Genomic DNA, 18,936 nt, shown 5'->3' with positions numbered 1-18,936 from the left:
AAAAACAAAAAAAAAGAAATCCAAAAAGAAACAAATTTTAGCAGCATGAATACCAGTCATAGTGCAAACCAATTATCCTGAGCTTAATTGTTTCCCCTACTTTCTTAGACTTTCTTAGAACGAACGGTTCACTTACACAGCTTGGTTAAAGGTTTTGAGCAATAAGGTAGAAACAACAAGGATTGCATGTGCTACTTGATTGCGTTTTTTCTTTCCTTAATCAAAGCCATAACCCCTGTTTAGATTTGAACTTTGTTTTATTGTTTGTTTTGCAGCGAAAACGGAAGCAGAGCACCCAGGATGAAGATGCTGTTAGCCTTTGTAGCCTCGACATAAGTGTGAGTACAGTTCTTTGTACTATTGCCCTCCCACGGGAACACCTCTCATCTCTGGCTCTTTGTTAATATGCTGTATGTGTTAAGTGGGCGCCCTGGGTCTGACTATGGAAGTTGTGACCTGGGGGGAAACTCTTTTAAAAATATGTATTTCACTTTGCTGGAGAAAGCTGTGTGGCCAACCTAAACTTCCAAGCCAAGTTGTTTATCGTCTGTGTCTTTTCTGTCATAAAATGAATTATGAACTGAGTGCATCTGGGTACAATCTAGGTAAACACCACTGTGCTATTTTAGAAGTTGGTTCCAGAGCATGGACCCGATCGATGTTTGTCTCCCTTTGGGGGAAGTTAGCAGGTTGGCCCAACTCAGGCAGCCGGGTGGCCCAAAGGCTGGAGAAGGTCTCCAGCAGCATGGCTGAGTGAGTGGCTTTGGATTCAGCAGATCTTAGTCTGAATTAAGATTCTCCACTTACCATTTGTGTGACACTTTCCTTCACCTCTGATTCCTCATCTGGAAAAAAGGGATGAAAAGACTTAACCTAACAAAACTTTTGTGAGAATCAAGTAAAACAATAAACGTTAAGAATACCAAGCACGTTACCTGGTATGTACTAGGTACCCAACAAATGTTAGCCTCACCCTGTTTTCCTTTAAAAGCAGCCATTCACAAAAGATATTTACGTGAAGTAGTAGTTGACTGCTGGTGATGCTAGAGGTGAAAGGCTTTATTTTTCAGGCCCATGTCCTTGAATGCCTAATGTCAGCAGCTTTCTTTGCTTGTCCTCCTCATCTCCGCACTGACACAAGTAGGAAGCTTACCTGGGCCTCTGCTGCCTTTGTTACTCCGGGGTTCGGGGGCGGGGGGTAGGGATTCAGGCCCTCCTTGGGCTACCAATCTATGCATCTTTTGCACTTCCTTGGAGTTTAAACGTTGTGCATGTTGGATCCATCTAACTTTAGGCCTGTATCTTTCTCCTCTACAGAGAACCCAAAAGCCATTGTTGTAAGATGAGAAGCTTTCTGTGCTAAGTATGAAGAACTGGGTCCTGGTCCTGGCTCTGCCTATAATTAATGGTGTAACTTTGGGCAAGTCATTTCCTCTTTCTGGGCCTCAGTTTCCTCATTTGTTTAAAAAGAGAGATTTAAGATCAAGTCTTCTAAAACCATTGTGAGAATTTGAATCTTCATAGAACATGGGTTTTGAGGTTCTTATCTGACGACATTTATTTACTAGTATAAACAATGCTCTTGTAGTTATTTTTAATTATTGCAGAGTATTCTGTGATGTAAGCAGCCATGCCGGAGTGAGCCTGAGCTGTCATCTAATTAATGTACTTGTGCATCTTTGTTTCACCATATGGTGTTTGTTCCAGTTTTTACGCCATCAGATTGATAGATTTGGACCAGTTTACTAGATTGCCATGGTAACAGAACAAAAAGATGATGTTCTCCTGGGTTTTACTTTAGTCATTGAATGTTTTATTATTGAAAAGTGAGGTTTATGGAACTTCCCTTATCGGCAACAAGTTTTTTATGTTTGAATGTTTTAAATTTTGTGGAAATTATTAGAATCATCGACTTTCAGAATTTAAAGAGCCCTTAGTCATCATATATTCCTCTTCCCTCACTTTGCAAATGAAGAAATAGCCCAGGGAGGTGTAGTGATTTAGGCAAGACTTTAATCTAGGTCATTTCTAAGATCGTGCCTCATCATACATTTTTCCTCAACCGTATTTATTTTTTAGGAAAACATGTCTCTAGAAGCTTTTTATCAAAGAATCTCTAAAACTCTTACATGGAAAGATTAGTATTGCAATTACGAATTGTGACTTCTCTCTTTCTCTCACCCCCCTCTCTCCTTCCCTCCCTCACCCTCTCCACTTCCTGTCCCCCTCTTTTTAACTATCTCATATCATGTTTCGTCATAGTAAAGAGAGTTTTATGAAAAACAAATCTACCTTTATGCCTAAGGATTCAACTATGGCCGAACTCCTTTCTGATTTGCCTGGCATTTTTCCTGAATGTTAGCAAACAGATTCCAGAACCTGGGCAGACTCTCCTCTAGATATTGTCACTTAGTATTACAATAATTGTAAAAGTTAGAAGAATCCTAGAAGCTGTTGGAGGACATGAAAACCAGTGTTTTGCAGGTCTACTGATAATCCAAGTCATGGAGATGACAGGATGTGTGACAGATCAAAATGTGGCCACACAGGAAATGGTACTTATTTTCAGTGCCCTGTACCTAGCAGGCACTCTGTAGAGATGAGTTGAATTGAATGAAATGGTTGGTGAAGCCACTCAGGAAAAGAGGTTTTGCCTAATAAATATGAGTCCATTAAATTAATTGTTCTAATAAATAAGTAACCTTTATAGGCTACTCAAAAGTGCTTTTAAATGGTGATATCCAGTAGAGTTACAGTCCCTTAAGTAACCACCAGCATTACTGAAGAGTTGTTTTGAGCCTGTTTCTACATGTAGCGGAAAGTAGTATCTGAAAAAGAGGTGAGTTCCAATGGATGACTCATACTGGAGAATATGAGGGTTTGGGAAAGGGAAATTAGTAACTCTTGATTTTGATTCCATTTAATGAGTAGAAAGACATTCACCAGATGTCTTTGCACAAGAAGTTGCTAGGTGAGGGGACAAGGGTCTTTTGGGGATCATGGTCAAGTTTCCATTGAGTCCTAGCCCAACGCTGTGTACATTACAGCTCTTGGTGAATACTTATTAGTTGATGGATTTTAAAAATAAAAAACAGTGAGCCCTCCTAATGTGTACGTGGTATTCAACACACATACCCCTTCTAAAGAAATACATCTGTGACATAAAATTGGGAAATGTTAATACAGATGAAATCTTCCCCCTTTGCTTGAAAAGTATGTATAGAGCCCTTCAGGTGTCTGAGTGATGATAACACCAGACATGGCCACTGACATTTTGCTTTATTTTAAAGCCTCAGATGACAATTCTGATAGGTGCCTAGAAGGGAGTTTTCTACTAAACTCCTCTCCAACCGCCTATTAAACTTGGGCTTAGAGACCAAATAGGAATGGGAGGCTCTTTTAAAAAAAAAAAAAAAAAAAAAGCTTATTTTTACAGAATGGGGCTCCATGGACTCTTTTGGGAATCTGGTAATAATAGCACTGGGCTCCAAAGAATTTTACAAGATTGATGTGTGATTTTATGGAGCCGTGCCACAACCCCATGTTAAGAGTTCCTCTTAAAAAGAATATTGGGAGAATGTTCAGGCAAGTACCTACCTCCAAAGCACTATCCTCCTACCCTGTACCCCCAGCACTTGGTGAAAAATGAATTGTGACTGGAGAGTCCACACTACTTGACAATATAATTGGTCTCTATTTTTTCCCCACCACTTTACCCAAATCCACTGGCTGAGTCCCCAGCTTCCTGGCAGGACAGAACACAAACTATTCCAGAAAAAAAAAAAAGCAGCAACAGCAGCAACCTACTTTGGAGAACAATTTTCAGAGTGGAGAATGTTCCCAGCAGCCGCCTACAAATCTCCTCTCACGTCAAAGGATGTGAGTGTGATGATTTCAGGGACATTTTTTTTTCCCCACAGCACTTCTCTAGTTTAAATTTTAACAGGTGAGAGAATGCCTGAGTGAAGAGCTGGGGTTCATGGTGCCCCAGGAAAGGCCCTTGGCAGAAGAGCCAGGTATGCCCCTGATGGGGTACGGGGTAGGGGGACATTGCTTAGCACCAAGCATCCTTTCTCAAAAAACAAATGAGTTCGGGAGTGGCATAAAAAAAAAAAAAGTTTCCAATGATTAAAAGCAATGATTTAAAAATAAAAAGGAATATACATTCTTTGTAGAAAATTTGGAAAATGTGAACAATAGAATTCATCGATAATCCAAAGCAGTAGCTACATTTTGATATATTACCTTCCTGGCATTATACATACACTCACTTTAAATTTCTTTCATTATGAAATATTGTAGGCACACAAAATGGTATAAAGGATAATATAAAATTCCATGTAACTACCAATGCAATTGACGAAATACACCCTTAACGGCAAAGCTGAAGGCCCTTGCAAACCCCTTACACTGCTGAGTTTAATGTTTATTGTTGCCTTGACTCTGTGAGCTTGCTACGTACATGTATACCTAAATAGCACATATATTTTCAACCAGCTTTTAAAGTTTGATTGATGTGTGATTGATATAAAATTGGATTGATATAAGCACACAGTTTTTAAAAATTGGGATCATCACACATATTAATTTAGTCCTGTATTTTTCATTTACTATATTGAGATCATGTCACCACATCCTGAAAGTCTTCAAGAACATTATTTTTAGTAATTATAAAATACTTTGTCAAATGGATGCATCAAATTTATTTAACCAATCCTTCCCTGGATATTTAGATAAGTTACAACTTTATTAGAAATAACATTGATGGGCATCCTAGAATACTTTTGTGTAATCTTTTATTAATAGGATAAAATGGATAAAATGTGAAATTCCTGGCTATAAGGGTATGAATGTTTTTTAAACCCTTGAACAGGTTTGTATCCCTTCGGGCAGTGAGAGGTGAAAAGGCAGCTCAGAGCATTTGAGTATCTTGTACAGAAACTCAGAGTGGGGGATTGTTTTCAGGTTTTTCTGGGCCATATCTCTTTCAACTTTATCTTTGGTCCATTGATAAGCCTGTGACTTTATATGGGACACTTGCTTACACCCCCTCTTTAAGAGGAATCCTTCCTGCTGCCCCTGGTTGGGGTTGGGGCTGGTAGTGGTGGAGCTGATAGTGGGGCATCCTTTCTAGGCTGATGGGGCTTCCCCAGGGTAGCAGGTTGAGCCCTGACGGAGTGGAACGGGATCCGTTTAATCCTTACGACAGTCCCATGACCATCGGTGTTATCATACCCTTTTTGAAGACGAGGAAACTGAGACTCAGAAAGATAAGCAATTTGCGCCAAGTCCTTGCTTGTTGTAGATTCAAACCCAGGATAGTTGGATTCCATAGCTTCCACATACTGCCCCAGGACAGGAAGGAGATGAAAGGATTTGGCTCCATGTCTTCTAGTGGAGGATGATGTCCATAAGACATTCATCTGGTCTTGTTGGCCAACCACCTTTGATGTTTATGACGTACATCCCTAAATTTCCATTGCTGTGCTTTCTGATTATTTGCCCTGTTGCATGGATGCTCAAAGCACCAGAGTTGATGTCGAAGGGGGGCAAGAAACCTTTCCTGTCTCGATTAAGCTAAATGACGTTTCACTGCTAGGATACGTTAAACCAGACACGGAAGAGCAGCAGGATTACTTTATCTCTACTCAGCAGAGTCCAGATAATTTAAAATGATACCATTTCTGTGGTTTTGTTTCCCTTAGTCTGTTCTGGAACTTGCTAACTGGGGAGATTAGTCTTGCCCCAGCCAGCATGAGGCCCTGATGAATCACATGGGAGATTTTAATAATGCTCTTATCGCCGGGGAGACCAGGCCTGCCTCCGAGATTGGGTCTTCATTAGCACATGCTTATATTTAACCTGTTGGTATTTTTTCCGTTTTGGGTTTATGATATGCTCTTGCTGCCTGTGAAATCCTTTGGGCCTAAGGTAGTGGAGACCCTCTGCTGAGTTCCAGGCTCTCACGCTGCCATCTCTGATGGCAGATTTACTTCTTGTTGATATAGTCACATTTTATCTCGTCTTTGTCCTAACTGATTATGTGGTGGCTTGTCATAATCACTGTGATCTTTTTCTCTTTGATCCACCTCTTGAAAGGACAGGGACAGAATTCCGAGGAGCTTCAAGACACATTCTCAGAAGTTAACGACGTAACAGAGTATCGGGAATCGTTTACTCCTCCCCTTCAAAGTGACAGCAACGGGGCCCACGTTAAATGAGGGTTTTCATGCTCCAAGAATGCTTATTTGTTTGAATTTGTCTTCAGAATTACAAGCTTTGGGAGCTTAGACACTGAACACTGCTCTGGACCTCAGTTTCCTCCCTTGTAAACTGAAATCCTGACGGTGCCCCTCCTTAAAGTGGTAAGGATTAAAATGAATTAATTCACGTAAAGCACTTAGGATCTGGACCATAGTACTAAGCCCAAAAAATACTAGTTATTGTTGCTGTTGATTTCATAATACAGAATCAACTTTTTGGTTAATTTTTTTCAAATTAAAGTTTATTGGGGTGACAATGGTTAGTAAAGTTACATAGATTTCAGGTGTACAATTCTATAATACATCATCTGTATACCACATTGTGTGTTCACCACCCAGAGTCAGTTCTCCTTCCATCACCATATATTGGGTCCCCTTTATCCTCATCTACCGCCCCCCTCCCCCCTTACCCTCTGGTAACCAGTAAACTATTGTCTGTGTCTATGAGTTTTTGTTTCTCATTTGTTTGTCTTGTTCTTTTGTTGTTTTTGGTTTACATACCACATATCAGTGAAATCATATTGTTCTCTGCTTTTTCTGTCTGACTTATTTCGCTTAGCATTATAATCTCAAGATCCATCCATGTTGTTGCAAATGGCACTATTTCATCTTTTCTTATGGCCGAATAGTATTCCATTGTGTGCATATACCACATTTTCTTTATCTAATCATCTATCAAAGGACATTTCGGTTGTTTCCATGTCTTGGCCACTGTAAATAAAGCTGCAGTGAACATCGGAGCACATATATCTTTATGGATAAGTGCTTTCAGATTTTTTTGGTAGATACCCAGGAGAGGGACTGCTGGGTCATATGGTAATTCTATTCTTAATTTTTTGAGGAAGGAGACGCTGCCTTCCATAGCGTCTGCACCAATCTGCATTCCCACCAACAATGTATGAGGGTTCCTTTTTCTCCACAGCCTCTGCAGCGCTTATTACTAATTGTCTTGTTGATGATAGCCATTCTAACTGGCGTGAGGTGATATCTCATTGTGGTTTTTATTTGCATTTCTCTGATGATTAGTGATGTTGAGCATTTTTTCGTATGTCTATTGGCCATTTGTATGTCCTCTTTGGAGAAATGTCTCTTCAGGTCCTCTGCCCATTTTTTAATTGGATTGTTTATTTTTTTGTTGTTGAGTTGTATGAGTTCCTTATATATTTTGGATATTAGCCCCTTATCAGAGGCGTTGTTTGCAAAAATATTCTACCATTCAGTTGGTTGCCTCTATTTTGTCGATGGTTTCTTTTGCTGTGCGGAAACTTTTTAATTTGATATAGTCCCATTCATTTATTTTAGCTCTTACTTCCCTTGCCTTTGAAGTTAAATTCATAAAATCCTCTTTGAACCCAAGGTAACTTTAGGGTTAAATTTGAGGGTACTTGTTGGCACCAGTGTTCCATAAATAGAACTGCCCATGAAATTAAAAATAAAAAAAAATAAACAATGTATGAAGAGATATATGCAAGGAGTTTTATTACAGCATTTTAAAATAATAGCCAAAAGGCTGAAAACAGCTTGAATATCAGAGTTATATAGACTTGTAGATATATTATAAGATATAAGTATAAAATAAAATTGTAGAACACATAAAATGTAAATTATGCTCCTCGATGTTTATAAATATATTTTTCCATGCAAAGGAATGAACATGGAAGAACATACGTTGCATTGGGGTTAGTGGTTATGTTGGGAGAACGGAATAATGGGAGGCAGTGATTGGGTTTCTTAACCTTTGACATCTTGTGAAACCGATGAATGCCTCTTCACCCCAGAAGACTGTTTATATGTGCTTAAAATAAAATACATATAATTATAACAAAACTCATGCAGTTATCCAAATATTTAAAAACAAATTTGTAGTAAGAGTTACATATGGGCTTCTTAATCAATGCATTAAGTAACAACAGCTGGCAACAAGTCTAATAACTAATATACCTTCCACGAGATGAGAGTAAGTGATGTTTTGAAATACACCAACCACCACACTGTGATTTGAAAATATAGTGATTTCTATGGTGACAAACTCACAGGTCTGCTAAATGCTGCTATGATTTGTGGTCTCCATTCGTAGTGGAAGGAAATGCTAAATTTCAGTTCCTAGTAAAACTAAAGATGTACTTTTTTCCATCTAAGCTCACAGATGCCCTGAATTTTTCCATGGACTCTTTGTGGGGTGTGAGAATTCTAGATTAAGAAACCCTGTTTAAGATACTCAATCTGTTATGATAAGCTTTGTATTATGACTGAAATAAACAAATAATAAGAAATATATTTGATCTTGGTATATAATGTTGTCAGTGTTTTAAAGGAGAGAATGTAAAACATTATGTAAAAGTAAGAGATGGCGATAATGATGATATTTTTGGGAGGACCTAGCAAAGAAGAGTAAGTATAGGGTAGAAAAGTGTTCTTATTTTTTAAAGATGAATACTGAAGTATTTAGGGGTAGGATGTCATGATATATGTAATTTATTTTTGAATACTTTCACATTAAATATAAAGTGAATATTTTGAAAAGAAAAAACGTTTTAATTACACAAATAATACTGTATAATTCCCATCATTAAAAAAACTGAAATAACAGAGATAGAGCTAACAGCACCTTAAGCATCTCACGCCCACCCCTCCACCCACGTCCCACTTACCTCCTCAGGTATAACCCTGGTTATCAGCTTAGCCTCCTCCCAGATATTTAGATATAGTTAGACACAGATATTTTTTTTAAAAATTAGTTTTTGGTGGTGTTTTAAGGCCATAACTGTTGTGACTTTTTGTTTTACTTGTAACTTGTTTGTTTCTTCTCTTTTAAGTAGTCTTTATTTTTCAGAGCAGTTTTAGGTTCACAGCAAAATTAGGCAGAAAGTACAGAGTTTCCACTCACCCCTCACACATGCACAGCCGTCCCTACTGTTGACAACCAGAGTGGTACATTTGTGACAACTGCTGAGCCTACGTTGACACGTCCTTATCACCCCAAGTGCATAGATTGTCTACATTAGGGTTCATTTGGTGGTGTACAGGCTATGGGTTTTGACCAATGTGGTACGACACGTATCCACCATTACAGTATCGTACAGAGCAGTTTCACTGCCCTAAAACTCCTGCGTGCTCCACCTGCTCATCCCCTCCCACCCCCGACCCCTGGCAAGAGTGATCTTTTCCTTGTCTCCAGTTTTACCTTTTCCAGTGAGTCATACAATATGCAGCCTTTTCAGACTGGCTTCTTGAACTCATGCATTAAAGTTCCTCCATCCTTTTTGTAGCTTGAGAACTCACTTTTTTTTTTAAATCACTGAAATAGTCCACTGTACAGATGTATCATAGCTTACCTATCCATTCACCTAGTGAAGGTTATGTCTCATTGTTTTAACTACTGCTCATTTGTGCATGACACAAATGAGTCATAATTTATTTTAACATGATTCTCCATCGAGGGGCACTTCTGTTGTTTCCAGTATTTCCCAGTTACAAGCAATGACTATCCCCATACTCCAGAATAAGTAGTAAGGTCGATGCAAAAAAGTGCCTGTGAACACTTGCTCTGTTCATGTTAGTGTGAATGGTATTAAATTGCCATTTTTGGGGTGGCCGGTTAGCTCAGTTGGTTAGAGCGTGGTAATAACACCAAGGTTGTCGGTTTGATCCCCACATGGGCCACTGTGAGCTGTGCTCTCCTTAAAAAAAAAAAGAAAGAAAGAAATGATTGCCATTTTTGTAGTTCGGGTTCATGTGCTAGTTTGTTCTGCTTCCATTCATGGATACCAAAAAAAAAGCAAACAAAAACCAAGCTGTTAACAAGTGCACATCTGGACAGGCTGTTAAAATTAATGGAGAGGGAAAATTTTGTCCATCACATATGCTTCACTTAAATAATAGTGTATATATTCCTTCTGCATCATCCATGGTTAAAAAAAAAAGAAAAACAAAAGAAACCAATTGTGAATTCAAAGAACAAGTTTGTTATGTTGACAAAGTTTGCATCGCAATTGCCTGTAACATTTTGTAGTTTATCATTAATTTTTATTTTACCTGAGATTATTCGCGGTAAAAAGTAAGTAGAAAATAATTGTTCACAAATGTTTTTTCTTATGATTTTTTTTTTTCCCCTGAAACGTAGCCTGGATCTGTCCACCTGAAATTATGTAAATAATCTTGGTTAGGAAGTTTCATCCGGGCTTCCGTTCCCAGCTAATTGAGTTTTTCCCTAAATGACTTATGTAATTGCATCAAGGCGAATCTTTGATCTGGTTATATATTCCTGGTTTCAATAGCAGAAGTTATTTTTCTTACTTTTCTCAGTTGTGTCTGCTGCTCATTCTCTGTGAAGAAAAGGTAGTATGTTGACTTTTTCCCATGACGTTTTCTGTGCATAAACTTTTTACGTTATTTGATTGACACCGAAATTCTTGGATAACTTCTGAAATATGTCAAAAGAACGAAGGGTCCATGGAGAATTCTCGTGGTTTGTGTGTCTTCCTCCATCCTGGTGCCCAAAAAAGTGCCTGGTATGTTTTCAGCTCTTAGTCAAGATTTGTTGAATGTATTTTTTTCAAGTGTAAATCTGGTAATTAATGAAGGATAAATGATACCAGGGAAGGGGAAATAAAAATGATGTTTATGCATTGCTTAAAAATAAGAGGGTTGTAGAGTTCTATGCCTTTTTAGGGGGAGCAAGTTTAGTTTTTTGTTGTTGTTTTTTAACTTTTTTTAAAAAAACTTCTGTTTATTTTTAAGTGTGTTTTTTCAGGACCCATCAGCTCCAAGTCAAGTAGTTGTTTCAGTCTGGTTGTGGAGGGCGCAGCTCACAGTGGCCCATGTGGGGATTGAACCGGCAACCTTGTTGTTAAGAGCACCGCGCTCTAACGAACTGAGCTAACTCGACACCCCCACGAGTTTTTAAATGAACCGTTTCTATAAATAATAATTAATAGAGGTATTTAACAAATGCCTCAGCTGTTGATTTTATTCTGCAAGGCTTGATTCAGATCCAAGCAGTCTCAGTCAATGGGTGACTAGTTGATAACGCCACTGTCGGCTCTGCCTTTAAGTACAGCCAGAACCACACCATTATCACCTCCAGCCGGACCACCTTTCTCAGGCCCCCATCAGCTCTGTAGTGTCTGGATTCCCACCTGGTCTCCCTGTGTCTGCCCTTGACTCTCCGTTATTTACTCTCAACGCAGCAGCTAGAAGACTCCTTTGAAGCCTCAATCACACGCTGCCTCCCTCCGCACTCAGTGGCCCCGCACCATCAGATCGTGTTGTCACCTACTACTGTCCCCTTCCCGTGTGTCCTCACCGCACTGGCCCTCCTCTTACGCTTTCACACTCACGTTCGAGGGCCTTGCTGTTTCTATGTGGAAAGCTCTTTTAGAAACTCATGCGACTGGCTGCCTCCCTTTCCTTCTGGTATCTGCTCGTGTGTTCTTAGGCCTCTTCCGTCTCCTGTTGTGAAACAGCATTTCCGTTTCCCCGCCTTCATCCACCCTGCTCTTCTTACCTGACTTTCTTTTTTTCCTTCATGGTATTTATCATCACCTGCCACTCTTTAAGAAATTTTCTACATGTATCTGTGCACACGAGAATATGACCTGTAGTTTGCTTTTCTGCCATCTTCCCGGCATCTGATGGTGTCTGCCACAGAGTGCATCCAATTAACATTCGTTGGATAAATGAATGAGTGGCCGCTTGATTGTTCATGTTTCATGCTGTCTTTAGAAAGTTACTGTAAACATGAATTGGATTTATCTTGGCAACATTTTAAGAATGTCTGTCTTCCTCTACACATGGATTTACATTTCCTCATTTTTAAAGAAAAGCCATAAAACAAGAGGCAAAACCAAGGCCTACCTGAAGAGACCTTGTGGTATACAAAGCCAGATAAGTGAACGTAATGCCAGGCTTTTACAAGCTAATAAAATAAATCAGCCTGGAGATAAGAGGATATAAGCAGTGTGGAATGTATACATGATTTCCGCAGAAGTGGAATTGCTAATACCAGGGCTTACACATCGAACTCAGTTCGTGCTACAGGAATCTCTCGGGATAATGGGAGGAACGGAAACTTGCTGTTAAAATGAAAACCATCCCCCTCTCGAAGTCTCAATTTCTTTCCATTTACCGGTAGCTGGTATGTATGGAGTGCAGAGCACTGCTCCTGGGACCCACCAGGTGGTTGTAGGAGAGAGGTGTGTAAGGAGTTGTCAGTCACATGCAGCTCTGGTTGATCCGTTTCATAGAAAGGAGTGTATTCCAGGTCATTTAAAAACAGTGGACAACCAGTACATACATCATTTGTATCTCACCCTGGAATGTGGCCTGGCGATTACATTGCAATGTGAGCATGCTGTGAATTCTTGAGCATTTTCAGTACTGAGAAGAAAACGAGAAATCCACTTTGGAGAGACCCAGCTTTGTAGGGAGTAGAATGTGGCAGGTTCTCCCATCTGGACCTGGGTGGGATTCTTCCCCATTCGCCCTCTAGGGTTAATGGAGGTGCCTCACCTGGGAAAGCAATGCAGGACACCCGCCATGCCGCCCCACCACCGTTAGCTCCCCTTTCCCTTCTGTATTTAGCTTATCTGACTTGGAGAAGGTAAATACAGTTGTGCTTTAAAAATGCCTGCTATGAACTATAAGCTTCAAAGACAGTGGAAAACTAAGTAAGAGGTGCTGAATGGACCCCCAAATGGACTTGATGATCTGCTCAACTTAAGCATGCTAATAACTTAAAAGAAAGGTAGGCTTTTAAAAATTTGTCAATAAGCCAAAAGGTAGATGATTCACCTGTAGCTAACAGAGGTGACTGCACTTTGGATAGGATGTCAGTGTTCACAGATGGCACCTCACCAGCCGCCTGTCTAATGTCGTCACATGTCGTCACAGGAATTGGCTAAATTCCACAGAGGAGATACAAGAGAGAAAACATCTTCACATGGTTTGGTTTTCACCAATTTGAATATGTTTAGCTGAAAACAGCTTTGGCTTTAAAAAATTGTAGATTCTTTTCCTTTATAGTCAATATTTCACATGGAAAAGGGAGTTTGCTTGTCGTTATGTTTCTGAAGTGACTTTTTCGTAGCTGTTGACAACTCTGCCCTGCTCTCTTTGCCATAGCAGAATCATTCTGTTTTCTGGTTAATCCATGCTTTGTCACATCATGTCTCTGCCACATTGCTGCTTTAAGTTTTGCTGTCTTCCTCCATGATGGTCTCTCTCCCTAATACAAGCAGCAATTGAAGCTGAAATTTAATTTAAATTACCGTCAGATTGCGGAAAGAAGCCTGCCGTGTGCATGCTGTCCCCGCGGGGAGGTGGAGGAGTGTCTGAAATGAGAAATGGCCTGGCTGCTGGAGACAGTCATGAAGAATGTGTCTGAAAACAGGGATGGTATGAAGGGAGGGTTATCTCTGTGTGTTATATAATGAAGGGTTTGATTTATGGGCTTCTCGGGAACCACAGTAAAGAGCAATATTGCCGCTGGGACCCAGAGCTTTTGTTTAGTTTGGGAGCTTATGTTTGACTGAAGGTCTTGCGTTGTTGGTGAAACAGTGATGTTTTACTGAGTAGACTTTGAAATGTTATTCTATTTTATGTGATGTGGTCTTAAAGAGCACGTGTGCTTCTGAGAAAAGAAGGATATTGAGTAATTTCCCTCTTCCTAGAAAGATCTATGTTAAGTAACATTGATCATTGAATAGCTTCCCAATGTACAAATGATTTGGAAGACATGTCTGGACTGTAACATCCTCAGGGGCCTACATGTGTGTTTAAATTCTTTTTCTCATTTATTCTTTCATATTCATTGTTGATTGAGCATCTCCTACACTTGCATTGTGTTGATGGTGAGAAGATGAAATGATGAACAAGCTAGGCTTGCAGCCCAGTGAAGGAGGCAGAAATTAATTAATAATCACAATAACAAGAATGTAAAAACCAGTGGAAAGAAAAGCTTTGAAAATGAGAGAAGCATGGTGCTGGGCGTGTAACCAAAAACCTGGTCATGAAAGGTCAAGGAAGCCTTTGCGGAAATGAGATGTTAAACAAGGGAGGATGACAACCAGGTTAAAGGAGAAAGTAAGAGTTGCAGCATGAGCACAACATGTGCAAGGGCCCCGTGGGAAGGTGGAGAATGCTTCTTTGAAGGCAAGTGTAGCTGGTAGGTGGTAGATCATGACGAGAGCAGTCAACAGGAACCAGACTATTTAGAAGCTCAAAGGACATGCTCAAGATTTAGATCGTTTTTCTAAGAACAGTAGGAGTCACTATGGAGAAGCATTGGGAGGAGGTTAAGCGAGGGTGTGGTTTGTGTTTTGAGAAGATTCCTCTGGCTGCTGAGTGGAGAATGGCTCAGAGGAGGCCAAGGTTAGATGCAGAAGACCGGTAGGAGGCTGCCTCGCTTTCCTGAGGATGGTGTCTAAACTTAGCTGGCTGTGGAGCAGATGAGTTTGAAGGACTTGTGTAGAGCTTTGTACGTTTACTGCCTTGGCTTGGATGGGTACTTTTCATCATGGATTAGAAGACTTCGGTTTTATTTTGACTTCTGTCATTGTGTAGCTATCAGACTTTGTACCTGTTGCTTCACCTCTCTGGACCTCAGTTTCCACATCTTTAAAGTAATTGTATAGTCAGATTACATCCTTTCCAGTGCCAAAATTCCCTGTGTCCATGATGTTCAGGGTACCATGGATTTTTCAGGGAGATGATTAAAAGGGAAATACATTAGATGGTGGTTAGTAATGGGAGACCAATATGTAAGTTTGCTTATGTAACCACCTAGCTTCAAGTCCTTTTCTCCAACTCCTTGGATGGTGGAAGAAGACATAAGCAGTTAGGGACACATTTGTGTACTTTTCCATTTCTTATATTAAACGCAAGACTGTCCTTTAATTAGGATGCGATCTTAGTCATCTTAGGCTGCCATAACAAAATACCAGACTCTGGGTGGCTTAAACAACAGACATTTATTCTTTCCAGTTTTGGAGGCTGGGAAGTCCAAGATCAGGATGCCAACAGATTCCATTCCTGGTGAGGACTCTCTTCCTGGCTTGCAGACAGCCACCTTCTTACTGTGTCCTCACGTGGAGGAAGGAGAGGCTCTGGTCTCACTTCTTCTTCTTATAGGGACACTAATCCCATCATGCCCCACCTCTTCATGACCTCATCTAAACCTGATTACTTCCCAAAGGCCCCAAATTACTTCCCAAATACCGTCACATCAGGGGTTAGGGCTTCAACGTATTGGGGGGACATAAACATTCAGTTTAGAACAGATGCGTTTCTAAAACACACCAGATGTGATTCATTAGGAAAAAACAAAACAAACCCCTTCGTGTGAGTGGGAGTGAAAGCAGGGTTTCTAATGAAACTGCCCAGTATACACATCCTAAATGAAGTGGAAAAAGCTAGAGAAGTTTTTGCTAAGGGGCTTCATTTGACTCTTGCATCTTATGATTTTGGAATCCTTTGTCAGCGGTTGTAGCAGGCACGCTTAGCTGCAACCACAAACATTTTCCAGTGGAGGAGTGTTGATAACATTTCATTGACCTAAAAAAAAAAAAGAAAAGAAAAAGAAAAATCTAATGGCAGGGCCAAAGGAAAGGCAGGAGGTGTAATTTTCTGGTCAGCCTTGATCAGCTGCCCACAGCAGCCTGGTCCTCTGTGAGGCTTTACATGAATGCACATTGCATAGAGATCCTGGGGGTGGGGGTGGGGGGCACAGTTTTGCCTTGGCCTCCTAGAGAAGCCACACATTCAAACAAGAGTAGCACTGTTGACCTTCAGACTGCAAGTGGACTGCTTTCTTTGTGCCATGTCGCCCAGCGAAATAATCCTGATAAAAGCTTTTTGTTTAGTTATTGGAACAAGAGCAGGGGTTCAGGGAAGGAGTATTTCCCTACCCTCTTAAAAAGTGGTTTGATGTTGGCTCAGCCATAGCTGTTCAGCAGATCTGGGTTCAAAGTGGGCACGGGGTGGGGGGATTTGTGGTATGGAGAAGTTTTTGGGTGGCTCTTAGGTTATTTTCAGGGTTCTTGTTGCATCTCTCACACTTAAAGGAAGACAGACTGCTCCCACTCCCAGCCCGCTCACTTTGCCTCTGGACTATTCCTTGTAAATTCCCAAATGGTGGATGGCAAGGAGGTCAGGGACTTATACTCCTTTTTTGCTCCCCTACCCCTCTTCAAGCTATCACTGAGAATCTCTGTTTTTGACTTTGTATTAGATTGGCCAGAGGAGACCCTTTTTTTTTTAAGTGTGCTCTGTCACTGTTGTATGGGTTTGGAGCCACCTGAGAAATATTACAGGTCTGGACCAGTGGAAGTACAGCTGTTGCTCTCAGGTTGGAGGCATTTGGAAGAGAAAGAGGGAAAAAGGAACAAACAAGCGAAACCCAAAATGAGGTTAGAAGGTCTCAATGACTCTAGAAGAGAGAAAAGAGGAAGAGTCTGAGTGAGGCACATTCTTCAGTTTGGGGAGAGAGGGAGTGCTGTGTGGCAGGAGCTTCTGGGCTGAGCACAAGACTTGGCAGTGGGACTCTCTAAGAAGCAGGGGATCCGCGGCCCCCTTCTACAGATGCATCGAGAGGAAAGCCTAGGTCTGGAGAACTATGCGGAGACCCTGCGTTAGCCACTGCTCCATCCTATCACCTGGTTTCAGGGTTCTTTCCTTTCCTTGTGAGGAAGGTTTCCTTTGCATGTTTTCATCTAGGCAATCTAGGTTTTAAATATTGAGTATTTGAAGATCTTGCATTGGTTTGGTTCCAACCCTAGATAATGGAATTGGGCTCCAGTCCTCATTAGCCCCTGGTTTTCTAGATCATCTGGAGCCATCCTTGACTTCTGCAGGGTGAGGTGGCTCCTAAGGCTCCTCCATGTTCCACCGTCCCTCTGAAGGTGATGATCCAGGTCCCAGAGAGAGGGCATCAGAAGAGGAAGCTCCCGCCAGGGCACGAACCACCACCACTTACTGAGGGCTTGCTGGGTATGGCAGCTCCTCTTTTCTGCAGAACTAGCCTACGAGATAGTTATCATCAGACTCATCTTACAGGAAACAGAGGTGGAGGCTTCTTTTCTCTGAGCCTAACTGACTTACATGGGGATCTTTTCCTGTCCATCAACCTCCTTTCCTCTCCAAGCAGCAGAGGACCGGAGGTGCTTTATTTTTGTGGTATTGCCTTTTTCATCAGGAGCTCAGAGAGCACTCATAAAGACAGATCTTCTGTTCTTTAACAGCCTGTCTGAGAGACAAGCGCCTGGTGCTGCCCTTCCTTATAGCTGGCCATTGCCAGCTCCTGAACAGGAAATGACATTGGTTCATTTTTTTTTTTTTTTGCCTCCCTCCCCCCACCCTTCATCCATTAGGCTCATCTTTTTTTAAAATCATAAATCAGATCATGTTAAACCCCTTAGTCAAACTATCCAGTGACTTCTATGGGGTCTATAAATTTGGAGTCTGCATCTTTATTTTTGCTAACCTCTAACTGAAATTTACATTTCCTGTCATTATAAATAAGGGCAACGCATCTCAGCAGTACTTGTGACTTTGTCACCAAAGTAACGCACTGATGTTTTCATATTATATTGGTTGCATCTATCTCTAAATATCATATATGCCTATAATTATTCAAAATGATAGTAGCTATTAGATCCACTATCAGATTTCATTTAAAGCACGAACAAAGAAACCATGTTATCATATGATAAATTCACTTTTTTCATTATGTCAGTAACTGTCTTTTAATATAATGGGTATGCTTAATCAGAAATGTACCAAGGTGGGGTAGGGGATGATGGGATCCATTGCCCAATTTCAGGCAAAAAGGTAATGCATTGGCTGAAGAATTTAAATGCAATACAAAGTGGACTTCAAGTCTAGCTGCTGCTTCTTATCACTGTATGCAGGCAATTCTAAACACTGTCAATGATAACATACTCCTCCCTGCCGGGATAAATCACTCCCATTGTCTCTCTTCCCCCATACCCCTACCTGTGGTCTTTCATATTCCTAAATTTTGTGTTTGTTTGTTTTGGTTTTGTTTGGCATTTAAAAATATTTTGTAAGAAGAGGTCCATAAGCGTTAGCAGGCTGCCCAAGAAGTCCATGGCACATAAACAATAAAGAACCCCGACTTAGAATAAAATACAGACCCACTTTCTTTGACCTGTAGGGCCCTATATGCCCAGGCTCTTGCCTACCTGCCAGTCTCGTTCCCTCTACCCTCCCCCTCTAGTAAACCAGAACTTCCTGATGCCCCTCAAGTATGCCAGGTTCATTCCTGTCTTTCTTCTTTCCCCAGGTCTGACTCTCATCTTCTTCTGATCTCAGCTTTTAATGCCACCTCCTTGTGGAGGCCACCCCTGATTTCATCTGTGATAACCTTATCTAAAGTATGCCCTGCCCTCCCACAGTGTTTCTTCTTGGCAGTTATTGTTGTTCACCAGAAGGCAATCCACAAACGCAGACAGGGACCAATCCCTGCTGTAGCCCTAGCATCTTTCCAGATATTGTCAGGGGCTCAGTATCAGAGCTGAATTGGCTTCGTGAACTTTTTATAGTATCAACCAGCTGATCATGTATATTTAATCACTAGGCTTAAATCATTAAAATAAACCTAGGAAAATGTATTCAACTATAAAAAAAAAATGTGGATACAGCAAATGTGTTATGT

General features: G+C 40.7%; 1 protein-coding gene across 4 annotated transcripts in view; it reads left to right on the top strand.

Annotated features, from left to right (window-relative positions):
• ARHGEF3 (Rho guanine nucleotide exchange factor 3) overlaps positions 1-18,936 on the top strand; it is a 285,970-nt gene that overhangs the window by 154,730 nt on the left and 112,304 nt on the right. For all 4 annotated transcript variants that reach the window (XM_033132821.1, XM_033132820.1, XM_033132822.1 and 1 more), the window contains one exon: positions 276-338. In XM_033132821.1, coding sequence (XP_032988712.1) covers positions 276-338 — 63 coding nt within the window. The remainder of the gene's footprint in view (positions 1-275; positions 339-18,936) is intronic.

The sequence above is a fragment of the Rhinolophus ferrumequinum genome, chromosome 17, assembly GCF_004115265.2.
Source record: "Rhinolophus ferrumequinum isolate MPI-CBG mRhiFer1 chromosome 17, mRhiFer1_v1.p, whole genome shotgun sequence".
NCBI lineage: Eukaryota > Metazoa > Chordata > Mammalia > Chiroptera > Rhinolophidae > Rhinolophus > Rhinolophus ferrumequinum.
This window is presented reverse-complemented; position numbering and strand designations above follow the sequence as displayed.